Source organism: Ruditapes philippinarum, unplaced genomic scaffold (genome assembly GCF_026571515.1).
Source record: "Ruditapes philippinarum isolate M1 unplaced genomic scaffold, ASM2657151v2 ctg5024_1_1_1_1, whole genome shotgun sequence".
Lineage (NCBI taxonomy): Eukaryota > Metazoa > Mollusca > Bivalvia > Venerida > Veneridae > Ruditapes > Ruditapes philippinarum.
In genome coordinates, this window is record NW_026854595.1 from 1 (window position 1) to 21682 (window position 21682).

Sequence of the window (21682 nt, forward strand, 5' to 3'; positions counted from 1 at the left end):
TTTTTTCACTGACCCCTGTGTGCAAAGAGATTGTGACTGACAATGGTCTCACTTGACTCACAATAAAATCAACATTTTGCCTGTCAAAATTTACCATTAATTTGACTGTAAATCAGCTATCTCTTTTACTATCCTTACTGTAAATCTTGACAGATTTAATAACCTTTTTCAATTTAACAGAAATTTTCATTTTTATGAGAAAAAGGTGTTTATTATATCTTAGTATCTCAGTTACTGTGTCACCTTTCTTGTAAATTAATTTCATGTATGAGACTTTATGATATATTAAATCAAAATAAACATTTAAGATTGCAAAAAAATGTAAAACGTTAAAAAAAACGACCAAAATATTAGCTTTGCAAATATTATTTTATTGAAGGCTGTGGTGGTAATTACACAACACCTAGTGGCACCATTGTGTCAAAGAACTTTCCAAACAACTACCCACACAATACAGACTGTGAGTGGCTTATCACTGTAGATGAGAGACACACGGTTGAACTGACTTTCACAGATTTTGATGTGGAATCAGCATCTGACTGTAGATATGATTATGTGGCAGTAAGTTTCTTCTTATTTCTTTTTCTTTTAGGTTTTTAGCTCACATGAGTACAAAGTGCTCAAGGTGGACTTACGTGATCACAATTTGTCTGGGGTTGGTTAGTGCATCCGTGCTTCTGTCATAAATTTTTTGTCAAGCCCACATGCGGATAGCGCCACAAAGTTGTCACACTGTAAGTTCGATGTATGTACATGCTTGCTTAAGTCTTGGTTTGTCCATTTTTGTTATACTTGTCTGAGGTGTAACTCTGTCATTAGAAGGCAGAATTTCAAATAACTTTGCACAAATTTTCACAAAAATGAGACAGTGTGTCAGGCACCAGAACCATGTGGCTAGGTCAAAGGGCAAGGTCAAACTTTAAGGTCAAATGGCAAAAAAAAAAATGGGCTCAAACAGCTTGTCTGCATCATAACTATATCACTAGCTGGTGGAATTGAAAATAACCTGGCACAAACTTTTTAACATCATGAGATGGCATGTCATGCAAAAGAACCCTGTGGCTAGGTCAAAGGTCAAGGTCATACTTTAAGTTAAAATGCAAAAGAATGGTCTCAAACAGGCTGTCCGCGCCATCAGTCTATCACTAGCTGATGGAATTGCAAATAACCTGGCACAAATGTTCAACATCATGAGATGGCATGTCATACACAGCAACAGTTTGACAAGGCCAAAGTTCAAGGTCATACTTAAGGTCAGATGTGACAGTTGGCTGGACATTGCCCTTGGGCGTGTAGTTTTCAAACGACTTCTCCTTTGAAACCAATTTGATGAAATTTTATTGAGATGCTCATATCATGAAACTCTAATAAAATTGTTTAAATGGCTTTTCTGTGAACGTAGGTCAGAAGGGCTATGAATAGTTATTTTAAAAATCTCCTCTGAAAGTGATAGACCAAGAGCTTCGATATACCACAAAAATCTTCCTCTTGAAAACTGCTAGGGCTATATCTTAGATATGTTGCATGTAACATTGTCTAGTGGATCTATAAAAAAATTTCAAATTATAACCCTTGTGTCAAAATTGGCATGCATTTTCCTTATTTGTAACAATTATAGTCTGCACTGTTTGCATTTTGAGTCTGTATATATTTGGAAAATTTCTCTAAATATATTAGGGGTGTCATGGTTAGTTGATACAATACATCAATATTGTTTCTATTGATGACAGCTCTACATTTAAGTGTCAGATAAATAAATCTTTTCATTAGAGTTTAATGTTAGCTATATATTGACTCAGACAAATTGGAAATGGAATAAAGTCATGAAGTTTATCTTACGAACTTGTTATTATACAGCTTTATGATGGACCAACTGTCAATTCCACAGAACTCCTTAAATTCTGCGGATCAACACTTCCATCGCCTGTAAAATATAGGTCAAACGGAAACCAAATGTATGTTCGTATGCGGACAGACAGTTCAGTAAGTGCTAGAGGATTTAAAGCTGATTTTGTGACAGGTATGTATAGCAAGAGATGTGAAAGTATTTGATTATGAATGAATTGTACAATGCAAACTTTTTTTCTCTTATTCATGAGTAAGGTCAGACTGGTGTTTCCGTTAGTTTAACCTATGCCTGAACTTGTTGGGGGTGTGGGTGGGGGTGCCAGATGAGTCACATGCTATACTCATACCAAGGATGACTTTATTTTGCTGTTTAAAATGTATGAAGTTGTAGTTTCATATGCTGTAAATGTAAGAAAACAGTTACTGGTGTAATAACATAAATTTCCGTGGAAAATTGTTTTCTTAAGGTAAAGAAATTAAAATGTGATGGAGTATGGTAGAATATGCAAGAAAAAAATATCTGACATGTTTACAGTTCGAATATCCGTCTCTCGGGATTTACCCGTCCATGGGTGGTAACACAGCAAGCCTGGTTACCACCCACTGGGGAGGAGTCATACACAGACAGATATTTCAATTTGAACAACATATGACAGATATTATTACTCTTAAAGGGTGTTGCTGTGCAAAGGCTGTTATATATGTAATTATATTTTCATGAAAGATACTAAAAGTTAAGTGAGTTTATTACCCATTATCAGGTTGTGGTGGAATAATCAATGCTGAGGATGGGGATGGAGAGATCGTATCACCAAATTACCCTGGCGCGTACCCCCGCGGGAGCAATTGCTCATGGGTTATCATGGCAGAACATGGCAGTAAGTATCAGTTGACTGGATAATGTTTATGAAACATTTTGGTCACAAGGTTGACTTTATTGACCTAATTATCTTGATATTCAATAGCTTTAGCTTATAGAATAACCTTGACATTCAACTAATTACAATAGCTTTAGCTTGTAGAATGACCTTGACTTTCATCTTATTACAATAGCTTAAGCTTGTAGAATGACCTTGACATTCAACTAATTACCTTAACATTCTTCTAATGACTCTGACATTGATCTTTTCCATATAATAACATTGTCTTTAAAGATATATTTATGCTCAAATTTGATATTTGGATAAAATTGAATTTGTTTTAAACTCTACTCAGTTAAGGTAATCACAGTATCATTACATAGTGTCATTAAAAAAAAGACTGGCAGTTTTCGTAATCATAGAACAAATTTATTTGACAAGTAGTATGGAATGCAGCCACTCAAACAAAGTTTATACATTTACTTATTCAAATTAGACTTATTTAGAAAAATTGCTAGATTTCAATAAAGTTTTGCAACAGAAGTATTTTACCCAAAAATGAGCAAAGCACATCTTTAACCTAATTCCATGACATTATATTTATTATTTCAGCTGATAGAATAACCGTGACATTTACTCACATATATTTATTTCAGCTGAAAGAATAACCTTGACATTTACCCACATATATTTATTTCAGCTGATAGAATAACCTTGACATTTACCCACATATATTTATTTCAGCTGAAAGAATAACCTTGACATTTACCCACATATATTTATTTCAGCTGATAGAATAACCTTGACGTTTACCCAGATATTTATTTCAGCTGAAAGAATAACCTTGACATTTACCCAAATATATTTATTTCAGCTGAAAGAATTACCTTGACATTTACCAGCATATATTTATTTCAGCTGATAGAATAACCTTGACATTTACGCACATGGATCTGGAGGAGTCAGATGATTGCAGCAAGGACTATGTTTTAGTATTGGATGGTGACAATGACCAAGCTCCTTTAATAAACAAATTATGTGGACGTGTCTCGCCCTCGGCGATCACGTCACAGGGCTCGGCACTGTTTGTGCAGTTTGTGTCTGACAATTCTCTAGTGGCATCAGGATTTAGAGCAACTTATTCAAAATCATCATCAGGTACATCTCCTATTTTTATTTTGGATGTTTGTTTTAATCATCAATTTTACCTCCATCTCAAAATATATTGGAACAAATGATTTCTAGATTTTCATCCTTACATCCTATCTTGCTACAGTTTCTTGCAGAGCAATTTATTGGCTGACATTTGGAAGCTATGATGGTCTCAAAAAAGTTTCCCTTAGTTTATTATCAAGGTTGTTTGAGAAAGCAAGTTTTCCGGTTTAGATATAAATGGATAGCATCTGATTTGTTACCGATGTGTTGATAGTTTTATCCACAAACAAGACGTGATACTTTATCTTGGACATAAGTCATGTTGGTCATATTGTGCAATTTGTTGGAGACCAGCATGGATCAAGACCAGCCTGCGCATCAGCGCAGTCTGATCAGGATCCATGCTATTGGCTATCAGTTTCTTTACTTGTTATAGGGTTTGTAAGCGAACAGCATCCACTCAGTCTGATCAGGATCTATGCTGGTCGCAAAATCAATATGTGGGTTTTGTCATGGCGTGGCTCATTTATTGATATTCCCTGTGTAAAGAGAATGAATTTCAATAATAAAAGTTGGTCATTAAGAATTTAATGAATATATTATTTTCTTTACATACTTACAGCATGTGGTGGAGATTACACTTCCATGCTAGGGTCATTTACTAGTCCAGCCTACCCAAACAACTACCCTATAAATACAGAGTGTGTGTGGACAGTCAGTGTATCCCCTGGTAACAGAGTTCAACTTTCATTCAGGTAAGTTGTTGCAGAACTCTGCAAAACCCTCAGTACCCAGAAAAAACATGAGTGAAACTTTAAAAAAAACAAGGATTGGAGTACCAAACTAAGTACTGTATTCCGGTATATACATACTAAGGACTGTTTGAATGATTAAATGCTAATTAAAATATCGCCTTTTTGTCCATTGATATGTACTTATCTGTCACTTAAAGAAGACACAAGGGCGTTTTTGTCCACTTTTGATACCAGCAGGATACAAATACTAAATATTTAACCAATAACCTACTAAATTTCTTGAATGGACTTGCCTAGCTTCCATTTTTGTAGTGGGCTTGGCTCTATACTGTTGGCAAAGGCTTATCACTATGACTTAAAGAAGTGTAAGGATAAATAATTACATCATTTGTATTTCCAGTGAATTCAACCACATTATTTTTATTTCCAGTCTGTTCAACCACATTATTTTTAATTTACAGTCCGTTCAATCACATTATTTTTATTTCCAGTTTATTCAACCACATTATTTTGATTTCCAGTCTGTTCAACCACATTATTTATATTTCCAGTCTGTTCAACCATTTTTTTAGCTCACCTGTCACAAAGTGACAGGGTGAGCTGTTGTGATCGCTTTTCGTCCAGCGTCCATCCATCCGTCTGGCGTCTGTCCGTCGTCTGTAAACTTTTACTTTAAATGACATCTCCTCATAAACCACTAAGCCAATTTCATCCAAACTTCACAGGAATGTTCCTTTGGTGGTCACCTTTGAAAATTGTTCAAAGAATTTAATTCCATGCCGAACTCGGGTTGCCATGGCAACCAAAAGAAAAAACTTTAAATGTCTTCTTCTAAAAAAACAAAAGAGCTAGAGCTTAGATATGCAGCATGAAACATCTTCTAGTGAGTGTCTACCAAGTTTGTTCATATAAAAGCCCTGGGGTCAAAATTTGCCCGCCCCAAGGGTTCATTGATTTTTCCTATATTCATATAGTAAAAACTTAAAAAATCTTGTTTTAGAGAACCCAAAGAGCTGGAGCTAAGAAATTTAGCATGAAACATGTTCTAATGGATGTCTACAAAGTGTGTTCAAATAAAAGCCCTGGGGTCAAAATTGGCCCGCCCCGGGGGTCTTGATTTTCCCTATATGCATATAGTAAAAAACTTAAAATATCTTCTTTTAAAGAACCCAAAGAGCTAGAGCTAAGATATTTAGCATGAAACATGTTCTAATGGATGTCTACCAAGTTTGTTCAAATAAGAGCCCTGGGGGTCAAAATTGGCACCGCCCCAGGGGGTCATTGATTTTCTTTATATGTGTTTAGCAGAACTTAAAATATCTTCTTTGAAAAAATTAAAAAAGCTAGAGTTTAGATATTAAGCACGAAGCATCTTCTAGTGAGTGTCTACAAAATTTGTTCAAATAAAAGCCCTGGGGTCAAAATTGGCCCGGCCCCAGGGGTCATTGATTTTCCTTATATGTGTATAACAAAAACTTAAAAAATCTTCTTTGAAAAACCCAAATAGCTAGAGTTTAGATATTATGCATGAAACTTCTGCTAGTAAGTGTCTACAAAGATTGTTCAAATAAAAGCCCTGGGGTCAAAATTGGCCCCACCCTGGGAGTTATTGATTCCTTATATGTGTATAGCAAAAAACTTAAAAATCGTCTTCGAAAAATCCGAATAGCTAGAGTTCAGATATTAAGCATGAAACATTTTCTAGTAAGTGTCTACAAAGATTGTTCAAATAAAAGCCCTTGGGTCCAAACTGGCCCTGCCCCAGGTGTGTCACTGTTTTTAACTATATGTGTAAAAAAAATACTTGACCAGCTAGAGCTTAGATGTTTAGCATGGAACATCTTCTAATGGGTGTCTACCAAGTTTGTTCAAATAAAAGCCCTGGTGTTTAAACTGGCCCGCTATGGGAGCCTATATACAGGTGAGCAACTTCAGGGCCATCATGGCCCTCTTGTTTGTATTTCCAGTCTATTCAGTCACAATTTATATTTCCAGCCTGTTCAACCACATCATTTGTATTTCCAGTGTATTCAAACACATTATTTGTATTTCCAGTCAATTCAACCTTTAACAACATGAAAACTGTAACTATGATTATGTTGAACTTCATGAGGGAGAACTTGGTGGACCGTTGTTGGGCCGATTTTGTGGAACAGATATCCCAGCAAATCTTACAGCATACAATGGCCTTTGGATAAAGTTCAGGTCTGATGAATCTGCAACAGGACAGGGATTTATAGCATCTTATTCAGCGGGTACAATGTTTTCTATATTCTAAAGCAGCCCTTACAATTTGAATATTTAAAGGGCGGTCTGTGACCAAGTGGTTAAGTAAAAGTGCATGACTCCAGATTTCTTCAATAATTCTTCGAGAAAATAAACTTAATATAAAATTAACTTTCTGTTTAAGAAATGTACCAAGTATCACAGATTACTTTCACCAAAATTTTCCTTGTTACTAACTTGCAAAGAGAAGTATCTGTATATAATAAGGCAAGTCCTGGGTAATGAATGCCTTACGATGAATTTATTCTTGTTATTTGTGGCGTCATGACCAAGCGATTAATACGTCACGCTAGTAATCTAAGGATCTAGCAGTGTGGGTTCAAACCCATCATTGGCAAGCAGTTGTTTCTGTGGGCAAGAAACTTTACACTCATTGTTTAGTACTGGTTGGTTTCAGGAACAGATTTCAGAGTGTGTCTATAACTAAAAGCTTCTTACATAATCCCACTAAGATAAATACTTTATAAATTAATAATCTCATAATTTTTACACTTGATAACATGTACTCATTGGAGCCATTTTTAAGTTTTGATGAAATTTGGCTCAAGTTAGGAGGCTGTAATACTTAAAATATGTTTTTCTGGGTGTTTCAGCCTTTGGTGGTGATTTGACAGGAAATTCAGGACAGATTGCCTCTGCTCTCTACCCGTTGATGTATCCACACAATGTTGATCACATGTGGACTGTCACCGTAGCAACCAATATGAGAGTAAGAGTTTCGTTTACAACGTTAGATATGGAAAGCTCATGGCGTGGATGTTCCTTTGACTTCTTAAAAGTAAGTTTTGAATAGCTAGTGAATCAAGCTTCAGGATTTTTCTGTTGAATCCCATGGTACTACTGTAGGTTGAATTGTTAAGCCAGCATACTGTAATTGGGGGTGTTCTGTACATACCTAGAAGGAATATGTCCTATTTTCCTTGTCCAATCTTTTACTTGAGAAAGCTGAGGTATAATTGTAACTTGGTAAAGACATTGCACATGGCCCAGTTTTTGATTTTGAGGTCATTAAGACAAAGGTCAAGGTCAAAGTGACACCTAATGTAAAATCCTTGTCAGATCAATAACTTGAGAAGGAATAAATGATAATGGCCAAAAACTTGCAATACTCCTTTAAACTTTGGATAGTTGATTACTTGATAAAACATAAAAAAATATTGCTGTTGATTTTGCTTTGAAAATTTCTTAACTATCATCATTTTCACTGCCAGACTTTTCACAGATTTACCAAAAAATATTCTTTTTGTAATTTAGATTCTGAATTTCCATTTCCCAGATAAGAGATGGTGGAACTATGGATAGCCCGGTTGTTGGTACATACTGTGGCACCGATTTACCGGATGTGTTCATCTCTACCACAAATCAGATTCATGTGGAGTTTCATACTGATTGGTCAAGTACGGGACAAGGCTTCCTGTTGAACTGGGAGGCGACATCAGATGGGCCAATCACAACACCAGCCCCAACAGCTGCAACAACTCCAGGTGATGAATTTATTTGTCAGCTGTGTTTTAATATGCTCACCTTTGTAACCTAAAACCAGCTAAATTTCCAAAATGGATTTGTCCAGATTCCATTTTTGGAACTGTCTGTAGTTAGTTTTGGGAATTATCAAGGTGAAAAATTAAAGTATGTACATGTATGTCAACAGTTTATATAGAGCCTGGTCAATCTGCTCTCATATGCAGGCTGGCCTGGCTGTATACTGGTGACAAATGCATTCAGATATCGCTGAAGTTTAACGAGAGCGCAAAAATCAGAGACTAGCGGAAAACCCAATATTCACCGAAGTGTGCAAAGGATTGTGGGTCTGTATCTGACTGTAGTCTATTTTGGGGGCTGGGACCCATCTGTTGTATGAATATCTGTGGCCATGTTTTCCACAATTTCTTATGCCAAATATTATGTACAACTTTTCAAAGATTTTGTTTCTTTTGTTTAAAACACATTAAGAATAATATCTTACTCTATGTATTGCATTATTTTACAAGATAGTATATATATATATACATTGTATTCAGAAATTAACAAACAGAAAGGTGAAGATTTTGCTAATTATATTCAATGTAACTGGAAAAGATTTTTGGATGATTGTTTTATATTTTGGCAAAGATCTCTAATTGATTTATTATATTTTGAAAAAATACTTAATTCACTTCATAAAGATATACAATTTAAGAAACAACAAAGTACAGACAGACTTCCGTTTTTAGATGTAATGGTATTAAGAAAAAGGAACATATATAGTCACTGATGTATATTTTTTAAAGTAACTGATTCCTAAACAATATCTAAATTTTAAAATCGTGTCATCCAAAAAACACATTAAAACAATAATATCCCGTTTTCGCTAGCAAGAAGAATATGTGCAATTGTTCTGATAAAGGGAATACTTAAGATTAGACTTAAGGAACTCGCCATCACTCTAATTAAAAAGAAAAATTTCCAATTCAACTTATAAAAACTGGTATTAAAAAAGCTTTGGAGATTCCCCGAAACCACCTTACTTCAAGTTAAGGAGCAACCAAAAAACAAAAATTCCCCTTTCATAATATTTCAACATGTAACCCGAAAAACAAGAAGAATTGATTTGGCATAATTAAAACCAAACATGGAAAATTCCTGAAACATGAATGAAAAAATGAAAAAGATAATAAGCAATACCAACATAAAAATGCAAAAAGACAATTACCAAATTTAAAAAAAGCATTTTAATAAGTTCAGAATTTAAAGAAAACAATATATGCCCTGGGTGTTAAAAAATGCAACGAACAGAGGTGTGGCCTCTGTGATTATTTAATAGAAGGATATTCTTTAAAAACTTCAGAATAAAATATTTCATACAAAAGAAAATATGGACTGTACTGTTGAAAATGTTTATTATGTTTAGTTTGCAACGGCTGCAAAGAATTTTACATAGGCCAAACAGGTGACAAACTCAGAAACAGAAAAAACTGTTCATGCTCAGCAGATAAAGACCCATTCAACCAGACAATTACCTTAAGTGAGCATTAGGATAAATGCTCTAAAAAGACCCGAAATTTTTTGTATTTCCCATTTATAAATTTCACAGTAAAAACGTTTTCAGCTAGGTTATCTAAAGAACGCTATTTTATTAATCCAAAACTTAATACTATATAATGACGTTACTATTTTTAGATTATGCGTACACATGTGTACACAAAAACGTCGTCGTTACTATGCGACGACGTCACATTTGCCCTGATGATCAAAAAGAAGAAACCGGTTGGCAAATAATTAAATAAGTTAACTCATGGACTGTGTTTTTTGTTTTATTTATATGTGACTTTTTTCGGCACTTGTTTTCATTTTTTGTATATATATATATATATATATATATATATATATATATATATATATATATATATATATATATATATATATACTGAAAGGTATTGTAAAATACCGCATTTTGGTGGCCATTTTGAATTTTTGCCACCATTTTGATTTTTCGGAAGGGGTCTCATGAAATTTTTATATCTGCTTAAAGATAAGCAAAAAAAATCTCTATATTTCATAAAAAGCACCACATATTTTACATATTTAAAGTCAGTTTCCCCCTCCCCCCATTCTGAAATTCACAAAATGAGAAAGTTTGCTATATACATGTTTTGTTCCTTATTAAAGTGTTTGTTTATTTGACAGATGTTTGTCAGTCAAAAATGACAAATGTTATGTCAGCTGTTGTCTAAATGAAATGATCAAAGTACATTGTACATGTACTGTTTTTTGTTGTTATTGTGGATCTATTATGAAAGTGAATTTACATTTGGCATTTTGAGACAAATTAACTGAACTTCGAAAGTTAAACCCCATAGTAAAGTTGTTCATGCTTATTACATTATCACCTTTTGTGAATGACAAACAACTACCTTACAATAAAGTGAATGGTCTTGATACAGTGCTAGATAATGCCATGTGTTGTCTGAAGTCACATTGCACTATATAACTACATGTGTTGTCTCATATCATGTTGCACTACTAGTTTAGATAATGCCAAATGTTGTCTGATGTCATGTTGCACTAGATTGTGCCATGTGTTGCCTAAAATAATGTCATGTTGCACTAGAAAATGCTGTGTGTTGTCTGAAGTCATGTTGCACTAGATAATGCCATATGTTGTCTGATGTCAAGTTGAACTAGATTGTGCCATGTAGTGTCTGATGTCATGTTGCACTAGATTGTGCCATGTGTTGTCTCAAGTCATGTTGTACTAGATTGTGCCATGTGTTGCCTAAAATAATGTCATGTTGCACTAGATAATGCCGTGTGTTGTCTGAAGTCATGTTGCACTAGATAATGCCATGTGTTGTCTGAAGTCATGTTGCACTAGATAATGCCGTGTGTTGTCTGAAGTCATGTTGCACTAGATAATGCCATATGTTGTCTGATGTCAAGTTGTACTAGATAATGCCGTGTGTTGTCTGAAGTCATGTTGCACTAGATAATGCCATGTGTTGTCTGAAGTCATGTTGCACTAGATAATGCCATATGTTGTCTGATGTCAAGTTGTACTAGATTGTGCCATGTGTTGCCTAAAATAATGTCATGTTGCACTAGATAATGCCGTGTGTTGTCTGAAGTCATGTTGCACTAGATAATGCCATATGTTATCTGATGTCATGTTGTACTAGATTGTGCCATGTGTTGCCTAAAATCATTTCATGTTGCACTAGATAATATCATGTGTTGTCTGAAGTCATGTCGTGTTTCTCTAGATTATGCCATGTGCTGTCTGAAGTCATGTCATGTTGCTCACACTATGTTGCATTTCTGCCCCTGGGTTTCTATATTGTACATTTGAAGATTTTACCCTTTTGTGGCCAGTCTGTGATTTTATGTAATTATCTATTATTTGACTGTCACTGATGTGTTTCAAAATGTGATGTTACTTTTAATAATTGGTTGCTTATTTTTTCACTTTATATATATGTTAATATTTTATATATGTTATATTTTATATTTATAATGTTTACAAGTGTACTTTTATGGTAGCTAATCTTTTATTCAAATAATACTTATTCAGTAAGAATTTCATAGATTTCAATATATTTCTGTGATTAAAAATTTTTCTCTTGGAAGAGTATAGTACATGTATGTCTTAAAAAACATCAAAAACTTTTTCAATTTCTAAATCATTAGACTTTAACAAAGAATGCCATGACAAATTCATTAAAACTGAATCATTTTCTTATTAGAAATTTGAACAAATTCTTTTTCAGTGCCAGGATGTGGTGGAATTCTCAATGTGACCGATTCTTTACAAACAGTTATCTCCCCTGGTTACCCAGATGGGTACCGGGACAATCTAGACTGTACCTGGGTGTTAAATTCACAGGTTGGTTCCCGGATCTGGTTGAACATCTCAGATATTGATATAGAGTCACATTCTTCATGCAACTATGATGTTCTTAGAATTTACAATTGTGAGTACATGCATTACAATTATACAGTATTGCTGTTTTCCTGTAACAATGTTACAATTGAAATATTGTTTTTTTATTTGACAACGTTTTTATTTCCGCATTACCGTCCTATTTTATTAGTGTATAGTTAAACAGACGTTACATCACTTGTTATTTTATAAACAGCAATTTTTTCTGAAGAGAAAACATTGAAAGCTAAAGAAAAGTGTTTGTTTTTATTGAGCTGATTATGTTAATTTTGCAGTTTCCAGTCACTGATCCTCTCTACAAATCTTTGTTTTATTCTATTGTTTTTTTGTTAACGATACATGCATTATTTCACTTATTGACTGTGTATAACATTTCCTTGAATGACACTTTATAAAGTTTATTCTACTGTTAACTTTTATATGTTCCAATGTCATAGCTTTTAATATCATTGAATTACACAGTGAGCTTCAAGATGTTCTAATGCCATAGTTTGTAATATCAAAAAATTATACTGTAAAATTCAAGGTTCTCTAATGTAATAGCTTGTAATTTCATTAAATTATACAGTGAGCTTCAAAATGCTCAAATGTCAAAGCTTATAATTTCATTAAATTACACCGTGAGCTTCAAGGTGAAATAATGCAATAGCTAATAATATCTTTAAATTACACAGTGAGCTTCAAGATGTTATAATAGCACAACTTGTTACATAATAAATTACACAGTGAGCTTCAAGCTAATGTCATAGCTTGTAATATCATCAAATCACACAGTGAGCTTCAAGATTCTCCAATTTCATAGCCTGTTATATTATTAAATTATATAAGTAAGCTTAAAGATGTTCTTATGTCATAGTTTGTAATATCATTAAAATACACTGTGGGTTTCAAAGTGTTCTAATGTCAGAACTTGTAATATCATCAAATCATACAGTGACCTCAAGGTGATCCAATGTCAAAGCTTATTACATCATTAGATTATACAGTGAGCTTTAAGATGTTATAATGCCATGCTTTTTATCATGTGTTCTATGAGCTTTAAGATGTTCTATTGTTATGGCTGTTAATAAACTCAATTGTAAAATATTCTAATGTAAATTACTTTTTTAAGTAATATGTTCTAATGTCAGTATTTATTATTCTATAGCTGGATATACAAGTGGGCCAATGCTGGGAACCTTCTGTGGTCGCACAGGGAACCAAGTGCCTTTAATATCAAATCAAAACAGTGTTGCAATGAGATTTACAACAGACTCATCTGTTAACAGGACAGGATTTAGTCTGCAGTATAAGAGAGGTCAGTAATAAGAGTAATTCTTTACCCCTTTACTTTAATAATTTAATGTGTTTTCCCAATTAAGCTATATTGCAGGGTGAGATATGTGCAGCTTGACCGGGATTCAAATGCGAGACCCTTGGAATACTGATCGGCAGCTGAACTGACTTAGTTATCTACAGGCTAGCTTACACATCTTCTCCCTTAGACAGTGAACAGTTCTAAATAGGAACAACTGTATGTTTCGAAGTAAAAGCAGATTTATTGTCATGACCACTAGTTAGCGTCTGCATTTGTGAAACTGTTTGGCCCAACCAAAATTTCAGGTCAAAGATCAGCATGATTGAACCTGTAATAACAACACACAAAACTAAAAAATAAATTTAATATAATTACCTAGAATTTGTTCTTTTAAAGTTTCACTAAATGGGTTTTCAAAATCAATATTTTAACACGATGCAGACTGCATAGACATTCAGGTTTCACCCTACATGGAGAAATTGGTACATAATAACAGCCATTCATAATGAGCACTAATTTTAAAATTCATCCAGGTTTTTAACCATTATTCATTGTATTTCAAAAAATAATTCTATGCCAAAAATAAGAGAATGCAGTTGTGCTTAAGTATGATTTGGCAAGTAATCCATAAAGAATAAGAGTTTAATAATGATAAAGTCTTTATTTAAAGAGGCTACTCAGTTGCAATAAAGACAAACTTCCATATGGGCCTTTAAATCACAGATTGGCATAAATATCATGCACAATAAATAACCTTCTCAAATGCTTCGTCATCAATTGCTCATCTGGAGTTTGTTGACTTGCAGACATGTGTTGAAAGCAACAATATTCTTCAAAAATAGAACTAACATGTAAGATAATAAAGATTCTGGGGATATTTTGTTTGTTTATTTCAAATGTTTGTTGATTTTTCTCAGAGGAGAGTTGAGTTTTCTCAATATTTAATTAAACTATTTACAAAATATGTCTTTAAAGTGAGCCAGAACTATAGAGGAGAAAAATATTTTGAAGTAAACAACACTAATGTTTGTTTTTAGTTCACCTTAGCACACAAACAACTCTGAGGTGAGCTTTGGTGATGACATCATTTTCATCCGTCTTATGTCCTGGAATGGTTCCAAAATTTTTCTATAAACAACATCATTTCCCTGTCCATATTCTGTTTGTTAAAACTTTGACCAATCTTCACAAGATGATACTTAAGTAAACAAAAAAATATGTAAATTTATAGTGTTCGGTTCACAAGTTGGCCAAAGGAGCTAAAATTGGCCTTTAAGAATGAAATCTTTGATAAGTAGATCTACTATCCTCAGAAGTTACATGTACAATATATTTGCTTGTAGCATCACCTTGTGGCCTTTTACAGTCTTTATAAATCATGCCCTTGGGGTTACTTTATTCAGCTCTTAAATTGGGGTCACTTTACCTGGCCCTTGGGATCACTTAACTCAGCCTTTGGGATCACTTTACCAAACCCTCCAGATCACTTAATTAACAAAGTTTTGTACAGGAAACACAATTCATCACTTTAGTGCAATAACTGGTTAACTCCTATTGAATTAAGAAGGACTTAAACTGTTACTGCACTTAGAGGTGATGACATGTAAGTCCTCCTCTTTGAATTATATCCATTTGGAACATAATCAGATTTAAAACCAAGTCTGATAAGGTTAGCTTGTCCTTACCAAGGACTTCATATACCTCCGAAATCAATTTGCAATTCCATGATTGGTTGGAAATTATGGAATGGTGTGATAGGGTGTAATAAATCTTAATATATTCAGTTGTTTTTATTGATATGTTAAACATAGCCGGAGTTAACGGACTTCCATACTTTGTTCTCGATACTGTTAATATATAATCTACCTCCGGACTAATCTTTGATCTGTTTACAGTCACAATTGATACTTCTCAACCAGTCATAATCCACTTTTAAGTCAACATTTTTCAAACATATGCTTTTTATAATGCAACATAAAAATCCAAATATCTCTGGATATATTTTATTTTGAAGGTATTTTAAAGGGACTCAATTGAGGTTCAAAAGCCTAAAAACATAACATTTGAATTTCTTACATAAATGAGCTGGGCACTTTAAATAGAAATATATATGCAAAGAAACTTAAGAAATATACTATGAAATAAATTGAAAATTGTACATGTATTTTTATGCTTTTCTAAGCCCTATTTGAGTAAAAAGCGTTTAAACACTTTTCATTTTGGGTAATTTTTTTCAAATTTGAATAATTATTCTGAAAAAAAATCTGAAATTTTGCACAAAGATTAGTGGTTTAAACATACATCAAATGGTCATTTATCAGAAAAAAATATTTTCAGTCCCATCATGTCAAAAAACCTCAGTGGAGTCCCTTTAAAGTTGGAAATGTAAATGTTGCATCTCTTAATAAGTCTTTACTACTAAAATTGTGTAAATCATGCCCCAAAAGTCAAAAAGGCCCGGACTTGTGTCACATTTGTGACATCAAATTTAACAAAAAATTTAAAAAGCTTCTCAGAAACTTAGAGCAACAGTTATAATAATTCAACATTAATATTTGTGTTTAGAGAACTTTTGTAAACTAAGAATATTATTTTCATCATCGACCATTATAATTGTATAATATTTTATTACCTAATGCTTTGCAATCAAACTGTAATATATATTGCACCAACCTACTTATAACATTTTTGACAACTGTTTTAATTATAAACAGTCTTCAGACGTTTGATTTTCTAAACCCAAAACTGTACATTGATTGCCGTAAAGTGGCCTATGGCGTAAACAGAAATACCTAATGACAGGGGTGAAACAGTTGAAGATCTTAACCAGTCAACAGTTCATTTCATTACTGCGCATGCACATGATTTCATCGGTTCAATTAAACAGTTATAAATAAGGAATTTTCAATTATAGAAAGCTTTAGGTAATAATTTAAATTATTTTTTTGAAATTGTACAGTTTAAGCCATTTTGTTGGTATGAGTTAAAATGATATTAATTTCAGTTTGTGGAGGAAGACTACAGACAAACAGCGGAGTTATACAGTCAGATAGATATCCCAACAGTTACCCGACAAATTCCAACTGTACGTGGACAGTGCGAGTGACCCCTGGCCGCACAATACGTGTACAGTTCAATAGTAACTTCAATACACAGGGCACACAGGGCTCTTGTTCTGGAGACTATGTCCAGGTTAGTTTGTTATTATAAAAAATGATATCATAGTTTTGGCATGTTGTCTGATTAAAGAATCCTACCAATTTTAATTTCCATTTTCTTCCTTACAAAAATGTTGGTTTTATATTTTTTTATACACACAAAACCCCCCAAAAAGACCAGCATCCGTATGCTTTAGAAAATTCCTGTAATTTGTTGAAATATCCAAGGTAAATAAATTGAGTAATTAAATGTAATTATGATATTAAAATTCTGGCAGCAAATAAAATTTAAGAAGAAAATATCCTTACATTGCTCAGTTAAGCTGAGTTAAAAAGCTGTTGTTTTCTTTTTTTTCAGTTGTTAAATGGTATATATTCAACATCACCACCTCTTGGTAATGCGAATGGTCGTTACTGTGGCAACACAGCACCTGCCACCATGGAAACTGGAAGCAACCTGTTAAATGTCCAGTTTGTGTCAGATGGCTCGGGAAGTGGACCTGGCTTTTCATTGACCTTTAATGAAGTTCATGTTACATGCGGAGGTCAGCTGAGCCTGGACGCAGCAACAACAAGTGGATTCTTTACGTCACCAAACTACCCGGGAAATTACCCGCATAATGTAGATTGTGTTTGGGTGATAACTGCTCCGGCACATGAAAGAATACAGATAGACTTTGTTGAAGACTTTGGAATAGAACGACATACACAGTTGGTTTTAATTTTTTAGCTCGACTATTCGATAAGAATAAGTAGAGCTATTGCAGTCACCCGAGCGTCGGCGTCGGCGTTGGCGTAACCACTTATGTTAAAGTTTTTGTAATAGTTCAAATATTTTCAAAGTCCATAGACATATGCCTTTGAAACTTTGCACACTTGTTCACCATCATGACCCCAACCTGTAGACAGGAGGAGGTAACTCTATCAAGCATTTTGACAGAATTATGCCCCTTTTTCGACTTAGAATTTACGTTAAAGTTTTTGTAATAGTTCAAATATTTTCAAAGTCCATTGACATATGGCTTTGAAACTTTGCACACTTGTTCACCATCATGACCCCAACCTGTAGACAAGAGGAGTAAACTCTATCAAGCATTTTGACAGAATTATGCCCCTTTTTTGACTTAGAATTTATGTTAAAGTTTTTGTAATAGTTCAAATATTTTCAAAGTCCATTGACATATGGCTTTGAAACTTTGCACACTTGTTCAACATCATGACCCCAACCTGTAAACAGGAGGAGGTAACTCTATCAAGCATTTTGACAGAATTATGCCCCTTTTTCGACTTAGAATTTACGTTAAAGTTTTTGTAATAGTTTAAATATTTTCAAAGTCCATTGACATATGGCTTTGAAACTTTGCACACTTGGTTACCATCATGACCCCAACCTGTAGACAAGAGGAGGAAACTCTATCAAGCATTTTGACAGAATTATGCCCCTTTTTCGACTTAGAATTTACATTAAAGTTTTTGTAATAGTTCAAATATTTTCAAAGTCCATTGACATATGCCTTTGAAACTTTGCACACTTGTTCAACATCATGACCCAAACCTGTAAACAGGAGGAGGTAACTCTATCAAGCATTTTGACAGAATTATGCCCCTTTTTCGACTTAGAATTTACGTTAAAGTTTTTGTAATAGTTCAAATATTTTCAAAGTCCATTGACATATGCCTTTGAAACTTTGCACACTTGTTCAACATCATGACCCCAACCTGTAAACAGGAGGAGGTAACTCTATCAAGCATTTTGACAGAATTATGCCCCTTTTTCGACTTAGAATTTACGTTAAAGTTTTTGTAATAGTTCAAATATTTTCAAAGTCCATTGACATATGCCTTTGAAACTTTGCACACTTGTTCAACATCATAACCCAAACCTGTAAACAGGAGGAGGTAACTCTATCAAGCATTTTGACAGAATTATGCCCCTTTTTCGACTTAGAATTTACGTTAAAGTTTTTGTAATAGTTCAAATATTTTCAAAGTCCATTGACATATGCCTTTGAAACTTTGCACACTTGTTCACCATCATGACCCCAACCTGTAAACAGGAGGAGGTAACTCTATCAAGCATTTTGACAGAATTATGCCCCTTTTTCGACTTAGAATTTACGTTAAGGTTTTTATAATAGTTCAAAATTTTCAAAGTCCATTGACATATGCCTTTGAAACTTTGCACACTTGTTCACCATCATGACCCCAACCTGTAAACAGGAGGAGTAACTCTATCAAGCATTTTGACAGAATTATGCCCCTTTTTCGACTTAGAATTTACGTTAAAGTTTTTGTAATAGTTCAAATATTTTCAAAGTCCATTGACATATGCCTTTGAAACTTTGCACACTTGTTCAACATCATAACCAAACTGTAAACAGGAGGAGGTAACTCTATCAAGCATTTTGACAGAATTATGCCCCTTTTTCGACTTAGAATTTACGTTAAAGTTTTTTGTAATAGTTCAAATATTTTCAAAGTCCATTGACATATGCCTTTGAAACTTTGCACACTTGTTCACCATCATGACCCCAACCTGTAAACAGGAGGAGGTAACTCTATCAAAGCATTTTGACAGAATTATGCCCTTTTTCGACTTAGAATTTACGTTAAGGTTTTTATAATAGTTCAAATATTTTCAAAGTCCATTGACATATGCCTTTGAAACTTTGCACACTTGTTCACCATCATGACCCCAACCTGTAAACAGGAGGAGGTAACTCTATCAAGCATTTTGACAGAATTATGCCCCTTTTTCGACTTAGAATTTACGTTAAAGTTTTTGTAATAGTTCAAATATTTTCAAAGTCCATTGACATATGGCTTTGAAACTTTGCACACTTGTTCACCATCATGACCCCAACCTGTAAACAGGAGGAGGTAACTGTATCAAGCATTTTTTTTACTATCAAGCACTAAGAATAGTCGAGCGTTGCTGTCCTACCGACAGCTCTTGTTATCTTTAATAGCATTTCACATTCTGATTTCGCTTTTAATGGCCTGCTTCATTGCTGAAAAAACCTTGACTGATTTTTTTTTTGATGAGTCATAAATCAAGATATTTATATAAGAATATAAGGAGATTCACCCAATTCTTTGCAAGCTTTTTTTTCTTCTTATTAACGTTTACAGGTTATATATCATAATAAATTAATATGTTAAAGTTAGTAGATTTATTTTTGACAAAAATGTTTTATGATATTTTGGAATTGATTGACTCCTCTGTATAAACATTATAAGAAATTACTTATAATTGCACAAATTTAATCAACCTTTGATATTATTCTTTCTCAATGACCTTGCTATTTATTGTATAAATCACATATTAAACCAGTTCTATTTACTTAACACTTTGTCAATTCACTAACCTAAGAGTATGTGATTCATACAATAAACAACAAGCTCCTTAATAAAGAGACATTTACCTAAAGAATCATCGGAGATTAATACACACTCAGGGATTAGTCTCATGTCCGGCCCACAAATTTTCATCTCGGGGTGGAAAACTCGTAGAAGCGCTCCAATGGAAAATGGAAATGGTGCATAGAAATATCAAATGATACCTTTAAATGGAAAAAATGTAGTTAATAAATGAACGCTGTTTACTAGCTACTGTTTACCCTTTATTGTCAAATTAATATTTATCAGATTTTCCCGATCATAGGCTTTGCCTACTTTCATATTGAATTTTGTACAAAAGATAGTTATTAATTAATTGTTTCTACACTGGGTTATACCTAAAGAGAGAGGTTTTATTCAAACATTATTTAATTATTGCAGATGTAACTATGATTTTATCGAAATCTGTGATGGTGGCACTGTCAACTCTGCATCTCTCGGCAAATTTTGTGGTTATGCGAAACCAAACACAGTAGTTTCTACAGGGAATGTGATGTATGCAAGGTTTCGTACAGATAACAGTGTCCCAAGGATTGGCTTCAAAGCTCAATACAAGATTGGTAAGAATTGTTTTGTCTTTAAAGGGACTCCACTGAGGATGTAATGGCGGGGCAATATAGTGTTACCCGTTCCGTATTCTGAAATTCGTCATCAATCAGTTTCCGTTCATTATCTTAAGAACGGTTGCACACATTCAACTCAAATTTGACATATGGATATGTCATGAGAAAATACAGGTAAAGTTCGAATTTGGTCATGGTTCGATGATTTTTTGGCAGAGTTATGCCCTTTTACTTTGAAAATAATATGAAATTTTCAGTTTCCCGTTCATTATCTCCCCAACGGTACAACACATTCAACTCAAACTTGACATATGGATATGTCATGAGAAAATACAGGTCAAGTTCGAATTTGGTCATGGTTCGATGATTTTTGGCAGAGTTATGCCCCTTTTACTTACTTTGAAAATAATATGAAATTTTCAGTTTCCGTTCATTATCTCCCCAACAGTACAATACATTCAACTCAAACTTGACATATGGATATGTTATATGAAAATACAGGTCAATGACAAATTTGGTCATGGTTTGATGATTTTTGGCAGAGTTATGCCCCTTTTACTTTGAAAATAATATGACATTTTCAGTTTCAGTTCATAATCTCCCCAACGGTACAACACATTCAACTCAAACTTGACATATGGATATGTCATGAGAAAATACAGGTCAAGTTCGAATTTGGTCATGGTTCGATGATTTTCGGCAGAGTTATGCCCCTTTTACTTTGATAATAATATGAAATTTTCAGTTACCGTTCATTATCTCCCCAAAGGTACAACACATTCAACTCAAACTTGACATATGTATGGGTCAAAGGAATGCGCTGGTCAAGTTCAAATTTGGTCATGGTTTAATGATTTTTGGCAGAGTTATGCCCCTTTCACTTTGAAAGTAATATGAAATTTTCAGTTTCCATTTATTATCTCCCCAAAAGTACAAAACATTTAG

The 21682-nt window shown here is 33.8% G+C and overlaps 1 protein-coding gene across 1 annotated transcript in view; it reads left to right on the forward strand.

Annotated features, from left to right (window-relative positions):
- Positions 1–379: 379 nt before the first annotated feature.
- Positions 380–21682, forward strand: part of LOC132740528 (cubilin-like) — a gene marked incomplete at its 5' end in the record, with an annotated part of 62536 nt that continues 41233 nt past the window's right edge. Inside the window, 13 exon segments of the mRNA XM_060728451.1 lie at positions 380–561; positions 1858–2020; positions 2610–2726; positions 3627–3866; positions 4486–4618; positions 6674–6873; positions 7498–7682; positions 8181–8388; positions 12148–12351; positions 13468–13617; positions 16622–16809; positions 17134–17486; positions 20556–20734. Of these exon segments, the coding sequence (XP_060584434.1) occupies positions 380–561; positions 1858–2020; positions 2610–2726; positions 3627–3866; positions 4486–4618; positions 6674–6873; positions 7498–7682; positions 8181–8388; positions 12148–12351; positions 13468–13617; positions 16622–16809; positions 17134–17486; positions 20556–20734 (2502 nt within the window).